Source organism: Glycine max, chromosome 7, assembly GCF_000004515.6.
Source record: "Glycine max cultivar Williams 82 chromosome 7, Glycine_max_v4.0, whole genome shotgun sequence".
Lineage (NCBI taxonomy): Eukaryota > Viridiplantae > Streptophyta > Magnoliopsida > Fabales > Fabaceae > Glycine > Glycine max.
The window spans coordinates 37,649,937-37,673,540 of record NC_038243.2 but is presented as its reverse complement, the minus strand read 5'-3'; the positions used below and the strand labels follow the sequence as shown (position 1 = coordinate 37,673,540).

The 23,604-nt window shown below is 33.1% G+C and overlaps 3 protein-coding genes and 1 pseudogene across 5 annotated transcripts; 2 read left to right on the top strand and 2 right to left on the bottom strand.

The window, feature by feature from the left end:
* Nucleotides 1-702: 702 nt before the first annotated feature.
* On the bottom strand, nt 703-9,267 carry LOC102660205 (uncharacterized protein At4g18490). 2 transcript variants are annotated; one of them, XM_006583781.4, is made up of 17 exons: nt 8,963-9,267; nt 8,795-8,874; nt 7,966-8,063; nt 7,135-7,261; nt 6,589-6,771; nt 5,563-6,456; nt 5,218-5,406; nt 5,005-5,142; nt 4,717-4,854; nt 3,866-4,060; nt 3,600-3,777; nt 3,161-3,228; nt 3,024-3,060; nt 2,664-2,825; nt 1,429-1,539; nt 1,271-1,336; nt 703-870 (listed from the first exon to the last, which is right to left on the bottom strand). In XM_006583781.4, the coding sequence occupies exons 3-16, from the start codon at nt 8,024-8,026 to the stop codon at nt 1,280-1,282; spliced, it is 2,538 nt and encodes an 845-aa protein (XP_006583844.1). In that variant the 5' UTR covers nt 8,027-8,063; nt 8,795-8,874; nt 8,963-9,267; the 3' UTR covers nt 703-870; nt 1,271-1,279. The 2 variants fall into 2 exon arrangements, with proteins under 2 accessions (XP_006583844.1, XP_040873294.1); XM_041017360.1 differs by lacking the exon at nt 7,966-8,063.
* A 1,547-nt stretch (nt 9,268-10,814) lies between these two features.
* Nucleotides 10,815-14,757, top strand: LOC100802117 (dolichol-phosphate mannosyltransferase subunit 1). 2 transcript variants are annotated; one of them, XM_006583780.4, is made up of 9 exons: nt 10,815-10,940; nt 11,448-11,606; nt 11,928-12,027; nt 12,161-12,194; nt 12,260-12,336; nt 12,789-12,814; nt 12,894-13,058; nt 13,153-13,267; nt 14,341-14,757. In XM_006583780.4, the coding sequence occupies exons 2-9, from the start codon at nt 11,497-11,499 to the stop codon at nt 14,443-14,445; spliced, it is 732 nt and encodes a 243-aa protein (XP_006583843.1). In that variant the 5' UTR covers nt 10,815-10,940; nt 11,448-11,496; the 3' UTR covers nt 14,446-14,757. The 2 variants fall into 2 exon arrangements, with proteins under 2 accessions (XP_006583843.1, XP_003529363.1); XM_003529315.5 differs by having other exon boundaries at nt 10,840-10,940; nt 11,496-11,606.
* Nucleotides 14,758-15,627: 870 nt separating this feature from the next.
* Nucleotides 15,628-18,107, top strand: LOC100781940 (magnesium-chelatase subunit ChlI, chloroplastic). Its single transcript, XM_003528431.5, has 3 exons — nt 15,628-15,914; nt 16,018-16,112; nt 16,889-18,107. Exons 1-3 carry the CDS (start codon nt 15,818-15,820, stop codon nt 17,939-17,941), a joined length of 1,245 nt encoding a protein of 414 aa, XP_003528479.1. The 5' UTR covers nt 15,628-15,817; the 3' UTR covers nt 17,942-18,107.
* A 543-nt stretch (nt 18,108-18,650) lies between these two features.
* On the bottom strand, nt 18,651-22,042 carry LOC100801590 (nudix hydrolase 15, mitochondrial-like; annotated as a pseudogene).
* Nucleotides 22,043-23,604: the final 1,562 nt, after the last annotated feature.

The window sequence follows — 23,604 nt, the reverse complement described above, 5'->3', positions numbered from 1 at the left end:
AACTCAGTTTCGCCATTTTCCTTTCAAGATTTTGAAAAATGATAGACAGATTTTGTTATATCCTAGCTAAGAGGTAACATGTATATATATAGGCATCAGGTGCCCAAAGTCATTATTTTATGTTATAGTAATCCAAGTGGAAGTCCAAGGAGGCAAGGACATAAAAACACTCGTCTGAGTCTGTCGTGCAATTTATTTTTGTATCTATGTGAGCACTTCCTAATCGTCAAAAGCTTTTATTGTCCTTATTGTAAGCTAAATACAAATACTCTGTTTGGACAAATGTGCTAAAATAGATACATCTTGGACTTATTAGAGCCGAAAATCGTCGTGTTCAATCCCCAACCACATTATTCAACTCCCCAGTGCCAATCCGTTGCCTAATGAGTGTGTTGCTATGTCGTATACGAAAAAGGAAAGGGCTAGTCTTATCGAGTATCCCCATTTCTCACCCTGTTGCCTTTCGACCTATGAAAGAGTCCCACCGTTAATGATGGCTAATGTGTCGAATTTATTTTGGAGCTAATTAACAAGCATGATTGCTTAGCAGTTTAAATTATGTCTTTTTGTGAAGTAAAATCTAGAGCTAATTAGCATACAGTCATACATGCTTGCTCATTTACTTCTTGGTGATTTGTTTCCTTCTATGTAGGAATGCAAGTTGATGGAATGATTAACCCCCACGCTGAGACAATTCATGGGTTGATTTGTGAATCATAGTTATGCCTTATAGCCCGATAGTTTAGAATTTAGAAACGATTTACATTCAACAAATAGTAGCAACAATCACTGTAAAAAAAAATAGTAGCAGCTAAAATCTGTTTTCATCCGAGATTCTTTCCCCCTTTTCAGCAATTGGAACGACCACGTCTGCAGAAGAAAATCATACAGATGATACGCTTCGTTTTTCTTTGAATTTGGCCATTCATTGTGTCATTGTGCAATAGAGTCCAAATTTTAATTAACCTCATCGTTGGTTCTCAAGACCATAAATCTGACTAGAATTTTCAAAGACATGCAAAAGGCTTAGGTTGAAAAAACTAGTTTCTTTTTTTTTTTTTTTTTTTTTTCTTTTTCCTTTTCCCTCTACGTAAAAAATTAGTTGAGTTAACCAATGCATAAGGTAAGACGACAATTAAGGATCAAATGGACTAGAGACATGCATCACAATAGACTTTATACAAATTTAAACCCTTAATAGACCAAACAAAAGACAAATTTCTAATAATTTCTCATTTTAAGGAAAGCAAAGATCTTTATGCATACATACCTTAGCCGATCAAGTTTGAATCCCCTTGGGCATCAACTGGGAAGCAAACTTCTGAACCTTCCGAATGTTCACAAGCGTCAAGGAAATAACCAGCATTAATATGTACTATTTAAATGACTATGAGGAAATGAACAAAAATAAAAAGTGTGGGAGGATATCTCTTCTTCATGAATGGGATGGTTAAGCATCAGCAAGTTATTGTCGTTCACAATGGCTCGAATTAATAATTCTTTTGCTTCCTCGTGCTTCTTTTTCAGCATGTTACAAATCTGCTAGAAATCGCATTTAAAAAGAAATCCACCATTAAAAATCATATAAACATATTCAATTTGAAAACAATTGCAACTTAAAAGTGTATAAAATTACGATTTTGTTAAGAGAGGAGATAATCTGGTTTGCTTGCATATACAATTAAACACAAGAACGGGTAGTTTAGGAACAAGAAATGGCTCTATAAACGAAGATATAAATGTCTTTCCTTGCATGTAGCTTGATCAGCCTTAGGCCAACATAGTCATCAGTCCTGATAACATGTATGTTCACAAATTTGAAAATGCAAGATATTACATGCTGTTTTACTTCAGAGAAACAAAAAACCCATCTTTTATTTTCACACACCAATCCTAATTTGGTCCTCAAAATTTGGTATTAAAAATGGGAGCATATCTAGTGGGTACGTGAAAAGAGTTAATTTTAGTCGTACAATCATATATGAATGATTAAGATTTTATGAATTATAATTATAATTAGATCTAATGCTAATAGTCTATTTTAATTATACAGTTGAGATTTGTTGCTCTCATACTCCCATCTCTCATGTGATACACTTACTTCAAAATATCTTATACAGTGCTTAAAATAAAATAAATAACAGTGTCAAAGTAACTAATTTGAGAATGGGTTATTTTGGTGGAACTGGAGTTGAAAGTAAGGGAGATGTTCATCATTCATTCATATACATACATATAAACTGTTTGGACAGATGTAAGCATTATGTAAATTTTCCCCACCCTTTACTTATTCTTTTTTGTTGATTCTGCATTTTTCTGACTGAAATTGGGTTGCTTTTTTTTATTTGTTCACTAACCGTGTGAAGCACAGGTGGACTGTTCTAGTGATACTTTAAACACAGAAAATAGAAAGTGTTTACCTAGTAGCATATTAGCATGTTTCTTCAGTAACCAGACCAACTTCTTGAATTCTATGAAACTGTTTTCATGTCTCAACTCATACCAGATGGCAGAAGGCAACTATTACCAGCAGACTATCTTCTGTTTTTCAATACATGCCTATAGCTTAATATACTTACAGATTTTGATAACCCAGTATATTGAATAATTTTAAAATAAACACTAACAATTCTATAGATGATAAAAATGTTCAGATCACTCACATCTTCAAGTTCTTTCATATACGCTTCAGCCTTTTCAACATTGCTGTTATCTTCCATGAGTATAGAATCAGGTATTTCCACTTCCGTCACTTTAATTGCTGGTGGACTTGTAAGTCCAGAGGTTGAATGATTGTAGAGTAAATTGTTGGGCATACTCTCTACCTGACTTTCATGGAAGGAAATTTGGATAACATATATATATATATATATAGAGAGAGAGAGAGAGAGAGAGAAAATCTAGTATTGACAATTATCACACTTAAATATCCCCAAGTCTGCTTGTGTTTATTAGTAAACAGTACTCATCAAAATATATGACAAAACATCAGATATAATAATCCCCAAGCTTTGATTATGTACCTCTCCAACAAATTCTTCTGAAGATTCTTTAGAATTTCTGCAGTTAAGAATTGTTACTTGTCCAGAAGTACCAATATAAGAAACTACAGAATCCATCAAAAAAGAGAAATTAAAGCAATCAATCAGTTCTGCAGGACCTGCTTTTACTAGGAGACTGGGAGATGCGCTTTAGGGGCCTCAACGATTGAAAATCAGCTTCAGAAGCCTGTGGAATTGAGTCTTATAGATGATCAAAGAATTTCTGTAAGATGATTCATTTGAACACAAGGGTACCATATCTTTAGAGTAATATAGTCATGAGGTTCTTTTTATGTTCATCATTTTCTTTTCTTTTTCTTTTCTTTGAAGAAACAAAAAAATTAATTCCAGCTATGTGAATGGATGTGGACCAAGGGTACAAGGGGAAGAATTATGCACCAAAAGTACATAGGAGTCAATAATGACAACATTTGCAGATATGACTCTATAAAAAGAGAAGGTGACAAGTATAGGTCTTGGATTGTGAGTGTCAAATCATTTGAGTGATGATTTTTTCCTTCAATCTTCAAAAGGTAAAAATCTTCGAAAATTTCAAACCTCAGTAGTTTTCCTCTTCAAGAATGGGGTTGAAGGCTTCTGATTGTCACCACTGTCAATAGGATGGTCATTCTTTGATGCTGTAATACCCTGTATGTCCATGCTTTGGCCAGAGCTTACTAAGGAGTTTGTTTCTTTTTGGTTTAAAGTTGTTAGAACCCTGTTAGCTCCAAAGTTCCTGACATAACATAAAATTAATTTAAACGGTCTCTGCATGAAGTTAAAGAGGAAAACAGAAGAAGGAAGTACTACGCTTGGCACCAGACCTGGAAGTTTTTAAGCTTGAAAGAGCAGGAGTGATCTTGCAATTTTTAAAAGAAGAAAGTTTATTTCCTTCTATGGAAGCAATCTTTGATTTCTGATAGGACTCCTTGCCTGAAGCTTCAGGTTGAGAATTTGCAGATACCTGGGTAGTAATTCTAGCAGTCTTCTCTGTTAAGCAGGAAGGATTAACTTGAGAACTGCAAAAATCCACAAAGAATGGCAAATTAATGTCCAAATTATGATAATCCCAAAGAACTTCTTTAAAGCTTAAGATCTAACTAAAATATCTCTCTACACCCAAGCATCAATTTCCAGAAATAAACTAAAAGGATGTAAATATTAGAGTCTAATTACATCGAATCAAGAATCTACAGTAAGTGGTCTCTGAAAAGTCTATCATAATCTAAAGATCCAAGCACTGAAGGAAAGAAAAGTTTCATGAACAGAATTAAATTTTAACGAGAAAAATCAGTATATGATCATGGTGAGGACCAAAGCTCTTATCAAAGTCACATTTTTGGATTGTTTTTATCATAGTGGTAAAAGACCATGCCTAGAAATAACAAAATTAAGAACCACATAAAAAAAAAAACTTTAGGGAATGAGACACAAATACTTGTAAAGATGCATCTTCATTCTTCCATCAACTAACTCTTCAATATTTATTGATCTCATTCTTCGTTAATTTCTTTCACTCAATCCAAGACATCTAATATAGCTGAATTGTCATAATTGTTCAAGTGAAACTCTTATTTCTTTTGGCCATATCTAGAGAAAAACATAGACAAATAACACCAACTAATTCATAGTACTGTAGGTTAGCATAGCCAAAACTCAACAGAAGCTGCCTTACCTTGACATACTAACATCTTTAGTTGACATGCCGATTTCTAGAAACGTGGTCTTGCCTTTATTTACTTCATCAGAAAATGATTTCTTATTTCCAGCCAATTTTCCTGAACATGTTGTAGCATCAGAAACATTGCCCTCCCTGATCATGATCAGAAGTAACAGTCACATTCATTACAAGGAAGTAACAATCTAACTTCTGCAAAAATATCATTTATGCAGTTTGTGGAAAAGAGTGACTGTAAAGTAAGAAGCTTCTAGTTTTACAGAAGTCCAGGAACATATATATTACCTGGTATTTCTACTACTTATAAGATTATCTTTACTACCTAGCAAAGCTGCTGCATCCCTCGTTAATTTGCTGGAATATGTGAGGGAATCACCTACCAATTTGCTTCCAAGTCTTGTATCATTTGACCTGAAGTTCTCCCTGTTGAGAGATATAAATGATCATTCCACCATTGAAAGGCCAATAACTACTATTGTTATCACAACCATAACACACCGTGCTTGAGTGATGGGTCCGAGGAGCATTTCAGCATTTTTTTTGTTGCCAAGGGAGCAACCCTTTGTCCCAACTGTTGATGAAGGTTGTTTTAAAGACCTTTTGCCCTCTGGCGTGCTGAACATATTTGACTGCATATCTTGGAGTTTTTTATCTTTCATCAGCATCATTTTTTCAACTACAGGTTTACTGTATCAAATGAGTGAAAAACATGAAAACCACAATAAAAGAAATAAACCAGCTACCTTACAGAATGACATTTTCAGAAACTCAGCTAATAACAGAAATAAACTACAGACTAACATTCATAAAGACATAATAATAAAAGGATCATAATAATTTGACCTGTTTGCGGGAGCCAAATGACACACTGAAGTTGTATTTTTGTTTTCTCTGTTGCCATTGTCACATGAAATCTTCTTCAAGGCATCAGTTTTATTAATATTTTCACAACTTGTATTCCTCTTTTCTGGCTGTGGGTCATTAGTAACTTCTTGGGTACTGCTACCTAGAGTAATTGGTTCTCCAACACTGCTATCTGACTTAGTGATGTGATGTGGGGAGGAATGCACTAATTGTAAGTCTACACTATCAGATTTCATGTTTGTTGCCTTATCATTAACCTCTTGTATGTCACCCGAAACATTAATTTCTCTTGTTCCAGAAGAAAACATTTTTTTACACTGATATGTTGTCTTATCGTTAACCTCTTGTTTATCTCCTGAAACATTACTGACTCTTGTTCCAGATGAAAAAACATTTGTATGCTGGTCTGAGATAGTGTGCTGGTCTGAATCACTCTGACCTACTGACTGAGAACATGCCATATTGATAACCTGCTCAGATTTTGATTCTGTTAACTTTGTCTTCTCTGGTAAGTCTCTTTCTTGATCAATTTCTTCTGTACTTTTATGTTTATTTGTATCTAAAGTTTGATTCTCCATTGGCATGTCAAGATTCCCAGAGGATGAAATTTTGGAAACAGAACCATCCTGTTTGGAAACTAGATTCCCTGGGATACCAACCATAGTCTCAACCTTCAAAGTTTCCAGCCTCTCTGATGCATGGGATTTCACAGCTGTGCTATCATTAGATGCATGAGCACCTTCATCATCATTGGTTTTAAGCATTTTACCACCTTTATCACTTCCTTCAGTAGTTACTCCCTTTTTTTTTGGGCTACTGTTGGAGGTAGTATCTTCTTTCATGAAGCTTGAATGAAGATTGAAGCTATCCAACCTATGCAAATAACAAGTGCAAAAGTGTGAGAATAGATTTATACCTTCAAATCACTCACTTTCATGCTGCATAAACCAAAAATAACATCTGTGCTTTAATTGATTTTTGCCTCAAATGTTTTCACCCACTTACTCATTAAAATCAAAGCTGAAATTAAACCCATCTTGCTTCCCAGCTTTTGCACCAGATACTTCGCCTTTCTTATCCTTAGACTGGGAATTCTTCTTAGGTGGGCATGTAAAATCAAGATCTGACATGTCCAACTTAAATGATGATATCTTGTCGAATTCACCATCCAGATTAAAATTCATGTCCCTACCAAGGATTATTTGTAACACGTCAAATCAGGAACTACAAACTCGTAAGTCAAAACTGCATTACATAAGCACATATGTATATCCAGGTAATTTGTTCCTTAAATGAAATTCTCTTTTATATAAAACATCACAATCACCACAGATATGCAAAAAGATCAAAATAATGAACATTTAATTTATTATAGCACCCTTCACCAGTATAAGTGCAAAATATTGAACCTGTCAAACTAAAATTATTTTAAAACAGAGAACTGAGAGAAGGATTCAGAATGAAACCAATAACAGCACCCTTGCCAGTTGCCATCCATATTTCACTTAGCATAACCTAAACTCTTAACTTTAGGAAGTTAGGAAGACTTACAGTTTTTCAAAGTCAAATGTCTTCTTCTTGCCTTTAGAAACAGTGTCAAAGCTAAAGTCCATTGCATCATCATCTGCCATTGACATGGATTTCCAGGAGCCAAGAAATTCATTTCCAATTTCATCATCTGTTTGAATTGAAAAATGCAAAGAAATTGATACTTACATAAATCATTATTGTTGTTTTTACCCAACCACGAGAGAAGAAAAAGAGAAAAAAGAAAAGAAAATATTTGGTTCTCCCATGGAGTAGGTGAGAATGCAATCTCAGAAATTTACAAGAAGTTGCAAGACATCTAAGAATCTTGCATATATTTAGGATTAAGGAATGTATCAATAATAAATAAATAAAATACTATCCCTTAAGTATGGTGTGAAGAACTTAGGTCATCTATTCCAGAAATTATTTGACTGCTGAATTCTCTTTTTACTTGTTTGTCTTATAATTTTGTGTTCCCTTCATTTTCCAAGGCAGTTGAAGATAATCTATGGTGAGACTTTCTGCAAGAGTATTTCATTTGGAGAAACCAAAGCCCTGATTTCAATCAGAAATGACATCAACTTCAGGGAAGGATAAGGACTTCACCTAAAAGACTATAACTGTAATAAACTTTTATGCTTCCCTAACTTGTGTGAACCATGAAGATACAGTAATTCCAAAACAGTGCTGACTAGTAAATTCAATAACTAAATGCACTGTCATATGCAATCAATTCCAAGATCATCCATTCTTTCCTCTCATACTGTTACTTGTTTCCATAAAAAGAACTAGAAAGAAACTACTTATAATACTCACTACATCATAAAAGTCAAAATCAATGAAGAGAAAAACCTAGCGATGATTTTTTCTCCTTTGGATCTGAAGCTGAGGATTCCTTGTTCTGTTCTGCCATTCCTTAAGGTCACCAAAGTTTCTGATTCACACCTCAGCTAGGACAAAATTGTCGTATTCAAATTAAAAAGTAGGGAATAAAAATGTTTAACTATAATTCCAACTACCAAGTACCAACACAAACAATACAGATCATTATCTACGATAGATGTTCTAACTTAAGAGATGAAAAAAAAATGTTATATCAGAAAGACAAGTTCCTTGGTCACTCCGGTGACGAAATACAAAATAATAAGAAACAACGGTATCAAGCATTTGCCGAAATAAGCCACGAGAATACAAATCACTAACAATTAATGAGAATAGAAGAGTAGAGAAAATTACAATAACGGATATCCTACTGAACACTAACTTAGGATGAGTTAAACAAAAGGATTTTCGATGAACCAGCATATGAACCATATTTGAACGTTGTAGATCACTCTAAATCAGAAATTCATTCGCCAATAGATCCTAAAATTGTAATTATGACCAAAAAGATATAGCAGCTGCAGTTTGATATATCTACAATTGTTCCAGTATTCGGCATTAGTTGAAAATAAACGGAGGTATATCTACGATTGTTACAATACAATTCGCTAAAAAGTAAAAAGAAACAGGTCACAAATCAAGTATACACGAATCTATGACTATTCCGATAACATAATTAGTTGAAGCTCATAGATAGCAAATTTAACAAAAGTTTATGGCAATTGAAGCTGAGACACGCAAGAAATTTTGAGATTCGCAATGAGATAACTTCAAAACTGGAAAGAAATGCGTGACTTACAGATCCGAGAAACGCAGTGAACTCGGCGGAAACGGAATCGTAAGATGAAAAGCTTGAGAGAAGGTAGGGATTTGAGATTTCTGCAACCGAATGAACGAGTGTGACGATAGACTGCGATAGAGTTTTAGTTTGGTTAAGATGAGAAAAGAAATGAGAGAAAATTTTCACCGTTTGGCTACGAGAAAATGGACATGGCAGCTTTGAGAGCGTCGGAGCGCGAAAGAGGAAACGATAGGAACTTGCAAGTAGGCACTGGTTGCTCGAATTAACGCTTTATATAAGCACTAACGGCTTCTAACTCCAAACTTCAAAAAGGCGGGTAACAAGTAGAAAAGCAAGGAAATGGCTATTATTTGCTAGAGAGAACTAGAGGAGTGAAATTCAATGAATGAAAATAGAAAGATTTAAATATTTATTCAGTCCTTTAGTATTTTTTATTTTTTGTTTTTATAATTTTTTTATAATACTTTAGATATTTTTTTAATGTTTAAAATATTATTTAAAGTTTTTTAAGGATAAGGAAAAAAAATTGCAAAGAAGAAAATAAAAAAATACTTAATTGTAAAGACAAAACTATATTTAAACCAAAATAAAATAGATGAAAATCAAAATGAGTGAAGGTTCTTTCAAATATTTTCATTGCATTTACTCTTTGATTACTAATGATATGAATTGGGATGTTTCGGTAAAAAAAAAAAAAAAAAAAGTAAAAATGGAACATATTTGATTGAAAAAAAAAAAGAAGAAAAAAGACATAAAAAGATGAGTGAGTGAAGGTTCTACAAATTTTGAAATTATTTTCATTCTAATCTTCTTTACCAAACAAAGCAAATTAATTTCATATCTCTCCCTTCTACCAATTTCCTCCCTACCAAAACTAGTTATCACAACTTCTTCTCATTTCCGCAACTGAATAAATGAGATTAACAACAAAACAGCTTCAACCGGTTGCTTCTGCGTAAACATACAAAATGGACATGGTTTTATGGCTGAACGTGAGTATTGGACGGATGGACGTGTGTCCAAACACACAAGAAGAAAAAACAAAAAGTGTATATGTTTCAACTTTTACAAAATTAATCATCAGTTTGAGAATATAATATTGTAAAATGAGAGTTTATTTAAGAGTTATTTATTTTATTTTTTTATTTTTTTTATTCCTTTGACATATATTTCTTAATTTTAATTTTAAGTCAACACTTATTATTATATATAAAAATATTCATCTTAATAACTTACTAGGATCAACATAATAGTGAGAGATTTAGGCAATTTAGACGAGGACTCAAGTTTCTTCTTGTGTGGTATATAAAGTATTTATTTATTTTAAAATTTATTCTTTCAAATACATTTTAAAATTTTAATTTGATTTAACAATTACCTAAAACACATTTTTATTGTTCAACTTAAATCATTCTCCTTTTATCTTTTATTAGTATATTTAATTTTCTTAATAATAGAAATTGAAATTGATTTTTTTCTTCTTATATTTGCTAAAAAAGATGTTTGAAATTAATAAAAACTTGTTTGGTGCAACTTGAAATAAAGCCCTTCCGACTTCCGAGTAAAGATCTTTCAATTTATTATTTTCATATTTATTTTAAAATTGAATTCAATATTTTTAAAAAAATCAAATTAGTCAAAATAACCCTATATTATAATATAAATTATTCATCATAAATCTAAAATATAATTTTATATTAAAATTTTATTTATTACAAATTTTAATTGTTTAAAAAATCAAACTACTTGCCTTTTATTTTATTTATGTGCTTTTTTTTAATTATTCATCTTTTTAATTTATCCTTTTCACTTTTATTTTTAAATTAAATTTCAATATATATATATATATATATAATAATTATCCATAATCAAAATAATATTACATGACAATATAATTTATATATCATAAACCTAAATATAATTATATATTTAAAAATATTTATTGATCATAAATTTAGTTATATAAAAAATAAACTTTTATGTTCTACTAATTATAATTTAAATACAAATAAAAAAAAAAGTTTTTAGTAGCTGACATTGTTTTTGGCCCGTTAATTTCCGAGCAATCGTTCGCCGTCGCTTGAAGCTGCTGCTGCTGCTGCCCTTTGTGAAGTGTTTGTTCTCCGTCATCTCGCGTCGTTAGGTTAGTTCATCTCTGCCACTGTCGTTCCTTTTTATTCTTAATTTCTTTTCTTTAATCACAATTATCCTGTGACGGAATCTGTTCGTGTAGAGTCTGTCATCGAGAAAACCGCTTTCTACGCTTTTAAATTTGTGTTTTTTTTTCTTCAACTGAGTTTTTGGATCTTCTTGAATAAGGTGATCCTTCACCAATTTTTGTTCCTTTCGATGAATTTGAGAGCCGCTATTGGCATTTCTGTCCCTGTACGCATGCGTAGGGATTGCTTTATGTTTTAATATTATTGAGACGGTCTTTTGATTCAATTAATCTCTATTACCGATCGTCGATTTTAGCCAATTGAGATGCCAATTTGATGCCTCTAACAGTGTAATTAATACTTCTCCTCCAAAATAGTAGTATTATAGAAAATGATTAGCATAAGTGTATTAAAAAAGACCTGTTTCTATGTGTGAATATGTTGATTGTTCTGTATTACGTTAATTGGAACTCATATTGTGTATTTGTTAGTTCATTGAACTCACTGCATTGAGTGGATTTGGTACAAGTTGAGTTCAGAATGGATGGGCGACATCAGAAGCAAAAAAACAAGTACAGTATAATTGTTCCTACATATAATGAGCGTCTCAACATTGGTCTCATTGTTTACCTCATCTTCAAGCACCTTGGGTAATTTCTCCTTCTCATGATTATATATGCTCCCTTGTAACAGTTCTTTTTATTCTGTAAAGTATGGATATAATTTATAAGCTAGGTTCTCAATAGTTATTTTATGATTTGGGCAATATAAGCATGTTCCTATGTGTATAATGCAAATAAATAGTAATCATTTTGTAATATATGGCTTTTCTTTTAACCCAATACACAAGAGAGAATTTTAATAAGAAAGTTCCTTTTTTCCTTGCAAAAATTTTAAAAAGCTATCTCTTATGCCGTCTCTATATATGATCAATCATCTTTATGAATACTTCTTTTTGTTGCTCAATTCAGGGATGCTGATTTTGAAATTATTATTGTGGACGATGGGAGTCCTGATGGTACTCAGGATGTTGTAAAACAACTGCAGCAAGTTTATGGAGAAGATCGGATTGTAAGCAGTGACATTTACCAATTAAATTTTCATATAGACACAACAATTCACGCATGATTTAGATTTTATTCTATTTTTTGGGGTCTATCTCACCCCCTTCATATAGAGTAACCCTGCTTATTCCTGGTTTCAGCTGTTAAGAGCACGCCCTAGGAAGTTGGGTTTGGGTATGTACCTTATACTTGTACCAAATGATTTTGATAAACTAGCCTTTGATGCAATTAATTTGCAGGAACTGCTTATATTCATGGCATGAAGCATGCATCTGGAAATTTTGTTGTCATCATGGATGCTGATCTATCTCACCATGTAAGTTATGCTATTCGCATGTAGAGGATAGTTTGAATTTATGAAGAATGATTAAGAGCCTGTTTGTTTTACAATACAATTGTGATTCTCCACACTTTCCCATGCAAAATTACATGGCCCCATTCAGAGCGAAATTTTTTGGGTCTATTTGTTTTACACCAGGAATTAATTCCCCGCACTGTGCACATGTTTCATTTGGATACATAACCCAATCATCTTCAATGGCTTGAAGTCAATTATACCCAACATTAAAAGAAATGGGCCCTTAATCAGCCACAAAGCTCTGTTTCCATCCATATACAAACAGACTGTTAATTTGAAAGGGAATAAAAAGAAGGGTTGGATGAACTTCTTTTTTGGATCTTTAGTTTAGAGAATTTATTAGTTGCATAATCATTTTTTTTTCTTATTTATTTATTTGTCTTTGTCTGATCTATTTATGTCTTCTGCAGCCAAAATATTTGCCAAACTTCATTAGGTAACGAAAGGTTCTAGTGATTTCTTTCTTGTTTTCTTGTTTACCTGCCACAATTTAATCATTCCCTTTCACATTTCAGAAAGCAGTCGGAGACTGGTGCTGATATAGTTACAGGGACTCGTTATGTTAAAGGTGGTGGTGTGCATGGATGGAATCTTATGCGTAAGCTAACTAGCAGGGGGGCAAATGTTCTTGCACAAACACTTTTATGGCCTGGTGTCTCAGATTTGACAGGATCTTTTAGGTATAAAGCTTGATAATTGGTATTAGCAATTTCATGAGTGTTGGTTGCTCCCCTGTTCCCAAGTTTGAAAGTGATGTTTTGTTTTTCTTTGTAGACTTTATAGGAAATCAGTGCTTGAAGATATCATTAGTTGCTGTGTTAGTAAAGGATATGTCTTTCAAATGGAAATGATAGTACGGGCATCCAGAAAAGGGTACCATATTGAAGAGGTACAGTTGTTTAATTCATGATGCTTATAATTAGTATTAACCTGGTTGTTATGTTGATTTTATAGATCTTGAGTTTGATATGTAATAGCATTTATCAGTACAGTGTTTGCCATTTGTATGTATCTTGACTCTTGATGTAACTAGCATAATTTCTTTTGATATAACTTGTACTTTTTGTTCTTAAAAAATGTTGATTGAACAATGAAACATGATTTTTTTTTTAACTATAGGAGTTATAATTGACTACATCTTACAGATGTTTGTTGGTCAATCCTGGAACTAAGCGTGTTTCCAAATGCATATACACCCTTTTATGTGCCTTCGGTTGGCCTTGGAATTGCTTTAAAGTAGATTCAGTAATGGGTGATGATATGTATATGTTTGTATGTTGAGACAATCAACATGTGTTATCCATGCAGACATGCTAGGTCCATATATTGAATCTAAGTTGTTATGGCTTTGTTATCTGACCTTGTTGTCAAATTACCTATTTAGGTAGGCTATTGGTCTTCCATAGATCACTGAATAATTCATTAGATTGAGTGCATTGTGTGACACTGACATGTAACTAATCATGAAAGATGTATTTGATATTAAGATTGCAAATTTGAGTGACAAGCATACTCGTACAGTCCTGTGCTTTGTATGTAAACTGCTTGAAATGGTAACTGGTTAAACAGTGTCCCTATTCCTTTCCATTGTTCTATCTTTATCTTTGTGGAATCATAATGTTTGCTTGCCATTGGGCACATGCATGACTGCTAGTTGATTACAGAGAAGTTTATATGCATTTATTTAGACAAAAGTATGATGTTCTAAACTTTAATATTTGAATCTAGATATGCATTTAAATCATGTGGGAAATTTGAATGCTAGTTAATTACATTATGTGTTTAATGTGCTTCAGCAGTTTAGCCTCCCCCCCACCTTTTTTGTGCTTACTACACCTTTTTACCACCTTCCCGAATACTTGAGTAGATAGCTTAGAGTTCTCAATATAATTATCCTGTTCAATGCTTATCACCCTGTTCATTATTCACTTCATAGCTGACTTAAAATTCAAATGTGTACAGGTCCCAATCACATTTGTTGATAGAGTATTTGGAAGTTCAAAGCTTGGTGGATCAGAGATTGTTGAATACCTAAAGGGCCTAGCTTATCTCTTGGTGACAACATAAAAGGATAAATCATAACAACTCGATATACCTTACATTTTGGGGAAGAAAAAGAGATATAAATTTTGTTGTTCATTTACTTATATATTGAGGACATCAAATTTACTGCTAGAATCTCCGTAACTTTGCCTTTTGAAGTTAGCAGGAAGCATCTGTATGATTCTCTCTGTTTATAACTGTGTGAGGCTTTACAATTTTTGGTTTTGCTGAACTTGTAACTTAAGCTGAGGTCTTCCTACTTTTGTCCCTTTTAGTTCTATTCGCCAAGACGCCAACCAATACTTGACCCCTTAGATGGAAATACAACTTATTGGATCTGTCTCTCTCTCTCTCTCCCCTCTTTTATATTGGAGATCTCTTGAACATGAGAAATTTTTGGGTAAACCTGAACCATAGTGGGGTTTTCAGTGAATACCATGCCACCTTACTTTGGTGGCAGGCAGTGGTCTGATTCCTTTTGATATAATTTGTTCTTAATGCCTACTCTCCATGAATATTATTTTTGTTAATATATTTAAGGGTGGTTTGTTATAAACTTATTGGAAATATTTAAGGGTGGTTTGTTGCAGAGAGAGAGAAAGAAAACATCGATAATAGATGAATTACACCTGTGGGGGTGTTTGGTACAAGAAAAATTATTTTCTTGGAAATCTTAAGCTAAGAATGTTTGTTTTCCATGATTTAATTTTTTAAGAAAAACAATCTCAGAAAATAATGTTTTTTGGGAATTTTTGTTATTACATTTTTGGGAATATAACTTTGAGTTAAAAAAACAAGTTTATTGTGGTAAATATATGATATTACTCTTGTTAAATCATTTAATGTAATAAATAATTAAAGTTTGTGGTAAAAATACTATAAAGTAATTTTTTGAAATGCTAAAATTCATTTAAGAAACTGACATCATGTAAAAAATGTAATGGTGATTATAGATTACACCCAAGTTTTTTTTTTTTTTGGAAGAATGATTACATCCAAGCTTGACCCAGAAAGAAAAGAATTTCAAAATAAAAAGTAATATATTTAATAATTTGAAAAAAATTCTATCAAATCAAATTTCATTCCACTTTAAAATGAGCAGGTCAGTGTTGGAATCATTTGTTTTAACCAGCAAATGGTCCATCATAGCATATTTTTAAAATACGACAAATGCAAGATATTGAGTACTTAAGAAGTGAGTGGCCATACCAAAAGCAGGAAGGAGAGATGAGAAAAAGATACGACCAAAACAGTGAAATCTCAAATCTTCCTTCAACTTATCCTTAGCCTAGTCTCACTCTCACATGCCAAAGCCAAACTCTTGTCCCGTGTACGTGTAAAAAGAAAAAAACAACTTCAATAAATAACAACACAAAGGAAGAAACAAATAAAAAGAATGGCGTCCATGTTTGGCACATCTTCAATTGCCTTCCTCTCTTCACGATACCACTCTTCCCAATCCCTTGCCACCAATTCTCCCTCTCTAACCACAGGTACATTACAACAATTAACATCGTCTCATCTCATCTGAACCTTTGTTTTTTTTGGGTGTAATTGTGAGCTGAATGATTATTTATTTTATTTGTGGCTTTGCAGTGCAGGTATTTGGGCGCAAGTTTTGCGGAGGAAATGGATTTCACGGCGTCAAGGTTACAAGTGTTGTTGCCACTCAACTTAACTCTGCACAACAGGTATGTTAGTAAAGCATGAGTTGAGGACATAATTTTGGGACCATATTAGAGAGATATTTTGTTTCTATTGTATTTGCACATACAGTAGGGTGTGATTGGATAGGGATGAAATGTCATGTGATGAAAACTGAAAAAGATTAGGGCTTATATTGTAGTGTTCAAATACCTTGGCACACTGTTGGGTTTTACTCGGCCATTTTTGCTCGTTATTCCTTTTTTTTTTTTTTTATTGACCCGTGGAAATTAAAGACGGTGCCAGGGGATTTATAACAACTTACCCACCCTTGCTCAACCAACTAAGTCAGACCACCTTGACTTTGTTCATCATTCTTAACCTTACTAATATAAAAAAAATGAATTTAATTAGAATGAATAATCAGTGTAAAGGTTTTTTACATTATTATTTAATTAATTATGGATTGTCTTGTCGTATATAGGGAGATTGTTGAATTTTGTAATGATTACTTTAAAAGTTATATAATTGATTGACAATGTAAAAAATCTTAACACTAACTTGTATCAAAATTAAACTGACAAGGGGGGTTGGGTCTAGCATAAGGGACTAGTTCCTCACAATATGTCGAACCAAGGTTTGAATCTCTACTAAGAGGTGTCCTAATTTAGTGTAACAATGTTTCCAGTCCGAATAGGATTACCTTCAAAGAAAGAAACATGTGGGGAAAAAATTGAACTCATCAAATTTGGCACTTGTAACTTTTGTTTTTGGTTTTTATGTTTCCCATTTTGATAACATTTCTACTCTAAACTTAATCCAGGCTCAGAAGATTGCTTTTAACGAGAGCCAGAGGCCGGTGTACCCATTTTCTGCTATAGTGGGACAGGATGAGATGAAGCTTTGCCTTCTCCTAAATGTAATTGATCCCAAGATTGGAGGTGTAATGATCATGGGGGACAGAGGAACGGGGAAATCTACAACTGTTAGATCATTGGTAGATTTGCTTCCTGAAATCAAGGTTGTTGCTGGTGACCCATATAATTCAGACCCAGAGGATCCAGAATTCATGGGTGTTGAAGTGAGAGAGCGTGTGATAAAAGGAGAGCAGCTTCAGGTTGTCTTCTCCAAAATTAACATGGTGGATTTGCCATTGGGAGCTACAGAAGATAGAGTCTGCGGGACAATTGACATTGAGAAGGCCCTCACTGAGGGTGTAAAGGCATTTGAGCCAGGTCTACTGGCTAAAGCTAATAGGGGAATTCTGTATGTTGATGAAGTTAACCTTTTGGATGATCACTTAGTTGATGTATTGTTGGATTCTGCTGCATCAGGTTGGAACACGGTGGAGAGAGAGGGTATTTCGATCTCACATCCTGCTAGGTTTATCCTAATTGGTTCAGGCAACCCTGAAGAAGGGGAGCTCAGGCCACAACTGCTGGATAGGTTTGGAATGCATGCTCAAGTAGGGACTGTGAGGGATGCTGAGCTAAGAGTGAAGATTGTGGAGGAGAGAGCTCGTTTTGACAAAAATCCGAAGGTTTTCCGGGATTCTTACAAGGCAGAGCAAGAAAAGCTCCAGCAACAAATTGCCTCAGCAAGGAGTTTTCTTTCTTCTGTTCAAATTGATCGTGATCTCAAGGTAAAGATCTCCAAGGTATGTGCAGAGTTGAATGTGGACGGATTAAGAGGAGACATAGTAACAAACAGAGCTGCAAAAGCTCTTGCTGCCCTCAAGGGAAGAGACAAAGTAAGTGCAGAGGATATTGCTACTGTCATCCCTAACTGCTTGAGGCACCGTCTTCGAAAGGATCCCTTGGAGTCAATAGATTCAGGTCTACTTGTCCTAGAGAAATTTTACGAGGTTTTCAGATGAACATGGTATAACATGTTCTGTCTACTACTCTTGTATTTGTTCAATATTTTGCCACTTCATCTTTTACATTTTTGTCTTTTTCTGTGGGGATTTTCATTTTCCTTGAAATTAACATGAGGAAGATTCAGAAATCCCGTGTATAAACGAAAATTTCTGGCCTTTTGCATTATACGGTTTCAGGATCTATATTTCTTCTGAATCTGTAATCTAACGGATGGTACTTCCCTTTAATTTCTAAACCAAAACGGTTATTTACGAGGGAAATCACATCAGCTTGGGAGGCCTCAATAAAAGAACTGAACATTCAAAATAAATTTTGGTTCCTTTATTATCTTTGGAAAAAAACTAGTATTTTGCTAAATATTAACATTAGGAAATGATTTGTCCACTGAATATTACCTTACAAGATATTTTTTAATATACATGCTAAATGAAACACGCCTGTCACACTGAATGTTTCCCTTGTACTATTGTATGGTACATACAGACAAGCATCTATATATAAGATGCTTTGCCAACAGCATCATATATAAGATGACTAGAATTGCAGGAAGACAATTCTGTTAAACTAAAAATCACAAAATGAACTACTTTATTCAAGTAGTCCTTCCTACACTCAGCGGTATTCATGTTACTACTTAATAGTCACTAACTAGTCAGCAAATGCTTCTAGGACTTGTTGACACTCTTTTGAGTGATTCAATGTCTGCAACTCTCTAAACTTTGCGATGGCATTCAATAAGTAGGAATATGAATTCCAAGGGATGGGATAGTACCCTCTTCCTTTTTCAGTAAATATAAACACTTTCTATGGATTCTAGAACTCTGGTTGTTACAAGTTTTTTTGCACAATGAAGAACAAGAACAAGTATCAAGGAAAAAATACAATAAATATTGAACTCAAGGTATTATAGTATCCTTGGATACATCCTGTGGAAGCTTGAATTTAGGATTCTGCTCCACGAAAGCTGGCAGCCGTTGGTACACAACTGATGCAACCTAATCAAGATCCCAGCAGTTAAACCCCATATGATATATTTTTTATGCCCGATGCCATAGTCAAAGAAATGCAACAAGTACTTCTCTCCCATCCACTCCCTCTCATCCTGCCTCCGATTTTTATCCTGGTTAAAGTAATGACATCAGACACAAGAAATCAAGAAGACAACATGAGATAAAAATAGAAATAAGCATGGACCTTGAGAAACATTTCCAAAGGTGCATCAAATACTGCTTCCACTTCAGCTGGATTTAGAACAGGTTTGAATGCTTTCTTGTCATGAAGTATGCCAATGACCGGAACTACTCTAAGGAGGTGCTGCAAATCAACCAGTGATAGGTTAAAAGTACTGTAGTGAAATTTCCCTTTCTATCCTTATAAAATGAAGCAGATGTGAAATAGACTAACAAAAAGGTGTCCAAACTATCTAACATCTGGGAGTTTAAACATCAACATCATTAATGCAAACGAGATGCTTGACATGGCTAGAGTGTATTTATTTAGTTTTAATTATAGAAGAGTGTACAGTTTTGAATCTCTGGTGATGATTATCCATCAAATAAATTTCCAATCATTTCCTCAAATTGATCCTTCGTATGCCAATTATTGCTAATAAGAGCTTATTTCCATGCAACGTTGGTCAAAGAAAATATTATTACATTATTGAAACTATTCAACATTTAGTAATGCTATTATTGTCATTAATGAACATAGTGTCACTCAAATAGGCAACATATGCACTTCTACTCCTGTTTGTCCTGAGCACGAATAATCTCTACTGTTAGTTAATATGTATAAAGTCTTCCTACTTGTCAAACTATCGTCTAAGATTAAAGAATAAGAAGTTAGGAACTAATAAGCCTATGTTTGGAAATCCATCCGTTGGAGGTTCAATGTTCGTTCAAAGAAGGATCTCTTCAGTGTCTTTTGAGTTGAACATAAGTTAACATGGGTTGGAATGTTTTTCCAAACATACAATAAGACAATGAAGAGCCCTCAGCATTTTGTTATAGCTTTAGCTTAGAGGCTGTGGAGGCATACAAAATCTTTACCCAGTTCAATGATCTGCAATGATACTTTCAGTCTTTCACAATTAGTAGCACTCTATTTTAGCAATTTTCTTCAATGGGGAACAAGGGCCAAAACGAATCACTCAATGTAACATTTCTTAGTTCCTTACGTTCATAAATATAAATCGTTAAGAAAGCTTATCAATTTGTCCTTCTCAGATACAAATCCCTAAAAACAAGGAATGGGACACAACTCTGGGTTATAACCCTTAAACTATTAACAAAGGGTATTTATCTGATTGCTGGGATCAGACCCATTCCTCACAACATTATGTTATATAGATATGTACAGTTAACAAAAGAATAAGCCCCCAAAACAACATCCCTCAATACCTCAACTGCACTTCACTTTTTGAGGAAAGTGAATTTGAGTTTATTAAAGGATTTAGAAGAAATGCAATGAATTCAGAAATCATAACCCCCCTCTCTCATTTTCTCACAGCATAACCACTTACTCCCCTCATAGCATGCAATCCCCTCCATTATGGTATAAGAAATCATGATTCAAAAGAATGCTTCAAAAACAAATTAGACAATTTGAGTTTCACAGTCACAGACCACCCAAATCAACATCTTCCGGCACAGAAGCATGTCACAAACCAACCATCACAGAAATCATCTTTAATTCTTTATAAGTGTGCAAATTTAACATCAAAATTCCTAATCACAAATAATTTCAGAAAACTCAATTTTGATTTCACCCACAAGCAAGCCAGGACAGAGATCCATCTAAAGGAGATATAAGGTTGGCTTGATGGTTGGGAGGGGGGGGGGGGGCTTAAGGGTGAAGGAAGAAGGAAGGGGGGGGAGAGGTTGTGGGTTCGAATCCCCTATTGATATTTCTAACAAGACTAACAAATTAATATTTGCTAATAAAAAAAAATAGAGATCCATCTAAAGTCATACTAATTACTCAAGCTAGTGAAAAATATCAAACAGAACACATAATACCTTAGACAAGAATGGTTCAAGTACGTAACAACATTGACAAGTTCCGGGTCCAACCCAATCTCCTCCTTTGCCTCTCTTTTTGCAGTGTCCCCATCATCCTTATCCCCCTCCTTTGCTTTCCCACCAGGCAATGCCACTTCACCTGAAAAAATAACATACATAACACACAATTCCCTCTTAATTCCCACAACCTAAATTCCAACTATTTCTTTTTTTAAAAAAAAAAACTTTTCAACCTCATGAAAAGAAAAGAAAAATGATAGAAACTCAGTTGATAATACAAACTCTCAACACAACCCTCAGTTCATACACTCTTAATTCCCATATCCTAAATTGCAATTTATTGAAAAAATTAGCAACTTTTCAACATCATGAAAAGACAAAAGATTGAAACTCAGTTAATAATACTAACTCTCAACACAACCCTCAGTTCATTCCCTCTTAATTCCCATATCCTAAACTGCAATTATTAAAACAAAACAAAAAACAAAATTTCACCATAAGGTGGTTTGGTGGTTGGGGGGAGGGACATAAGGATTGGAGTGATAAGAAAGTTATGAATCCCCTACTAACACAACATACTAAAAAAAACTATTTTTCACCATTATGAAAAGACAAAAGAATGTAAAGATTGAACTCATTTTGTACTGACCCGAGTGAGTAGAGAGCTTGGAAGAGCGCTTAGTGAGAATGACCCTTAGATCCCCATCATCCCCTTCGAAGAGGCAGATCAAAACAGCTGCTTTTTTGGGTCTGAATTTCTCTGGGTTTTGATCAATTGGGGTGGCAGATTCTTGAAACCCCACCTGAGAAACAACCTTGCCACCACTCTCTTCGATGCTCTGCTCCACAATATCTTCGGGGAAAGACAGTGCCTTGTACTGGCGAAGGTGCTGCGCCAACGCCAAGAGCCTCCGAGATCCTCCAATGCTGCTGGCGTTGGAAGAAGAATCCATGAATTTGGTGATGGAAGAAGATGCTCTGGGTGATAAGGATCTTGTCGTTGGTAATGTTCTCAGAATGCAAATCATGTGTGACAGTAAAAAAAACCCACCAACGACCGAAACCTGTGTCAGTTATACTGTGTCTTAAACTCTGTCTTAAACTATGTATGTATTTTTTTTATAAGAAATTAATGAAAGTTGAACTCGAAATCTGTGTCTAGCATGAATTAATAAATTATTGGTTAAAACTATTTTCTGATATTTATCTTTTTCTAGAGAGTGGTATTTTCCTTCCCAAAATAATTAATTATTGTTTTAGATTTTTTATACAAACAAAAAATGCAACAAATAAATGAAATAAAATAATAGTTTTACCAAATTAATCTTATATTATCATTAATTTATTTATAAATTTTATTTTCAATCATTAATATTATAAAAAATATTAATAAAAAATAATTAATATTATATTAAAAAGTTAAAATAATAATTAATACGAGATAATTTTTTCTCTTAAGCTACACTTGTAATGAGACAAGGGAGTAACGTTTTTAAAGTATAATCGTTTATGATTTATGAAAGGCGAAAAGTTGACTGGCTGGTCGTATTTGTTTGGTGGATTATTTGTATTAAAAAGTACCATATCATATGAATAATAATTTAATAACTACTTTTGTTGTTTATGGTTGACATTAGTGTTCACAATGAATCAAATTAATTTAAAAATAATTTAAAATTTGATTTAATAATTAATTTATTAAATTTGATTCATGAATCAAATGGTCTCAATTTTATATAAAAATTGAACTTATTAAATAAATGAGTCGAATTTAAGCTATGTATAATTCAACTTATTTGATTCACGAATCCACTTGATTGATATATATATATATATATATATATATATATATATATATATATATATATATATATATATATATAACTAATTGAGTTTTCTACTATTTTATATATGCAGTATAGTATATTTTTATTTATGCAAACTTTAATTGTAATTATGTTTTTTTTGTTATACCTTGAGGCCTTACAAAGCTAATATACTAAGTTTAGTTTTATCCTTTAAAAAAAATTAAAGAATTATTTTATCTAAAATCTATTAATAAATTAAAAATTTGAAATGTAGATCTAAAAAGACTTATTTTTGGTTTATCTGATTCGAACTAACAAGCTGAATCAAGTTTTTCACAAGTTTAAACCGAGTTAAATTTGAACTGAAAAAATTATTCATGTTAAATTTGAGGCGAATTTTGAACTAAACTAAATATTAACAAATTGAATCCAAGTGGACTAATTTCCTATCTTGTTCCACATCATCTTATCTTATGATGTGTTTATTTTGGCGTCTGCGAAGCCTAACAGTGGTTTAAGTGGTTGTAAAGTTCATTTTTTAGGAAAAACAATTTCATTTATCCATTTTATTAAAATCGTCATTGACTTGAAAATCTCTTTTGTAGTATTTTGCATTAAGGATATTAGTGTAAATGAACTAATTATATAAATAACATTAATTTTTAATATATATATATATATATATATATATATATATATATAATATACTCATATATACATGCATATAAATTACTTCATTTTATAGTAATTGTTAATCAAACTCAAATTAACAAAATTAAATTTTCATAATTAAGTTTATAAAATTCACCCAGCTAGACAAGATATAAATTC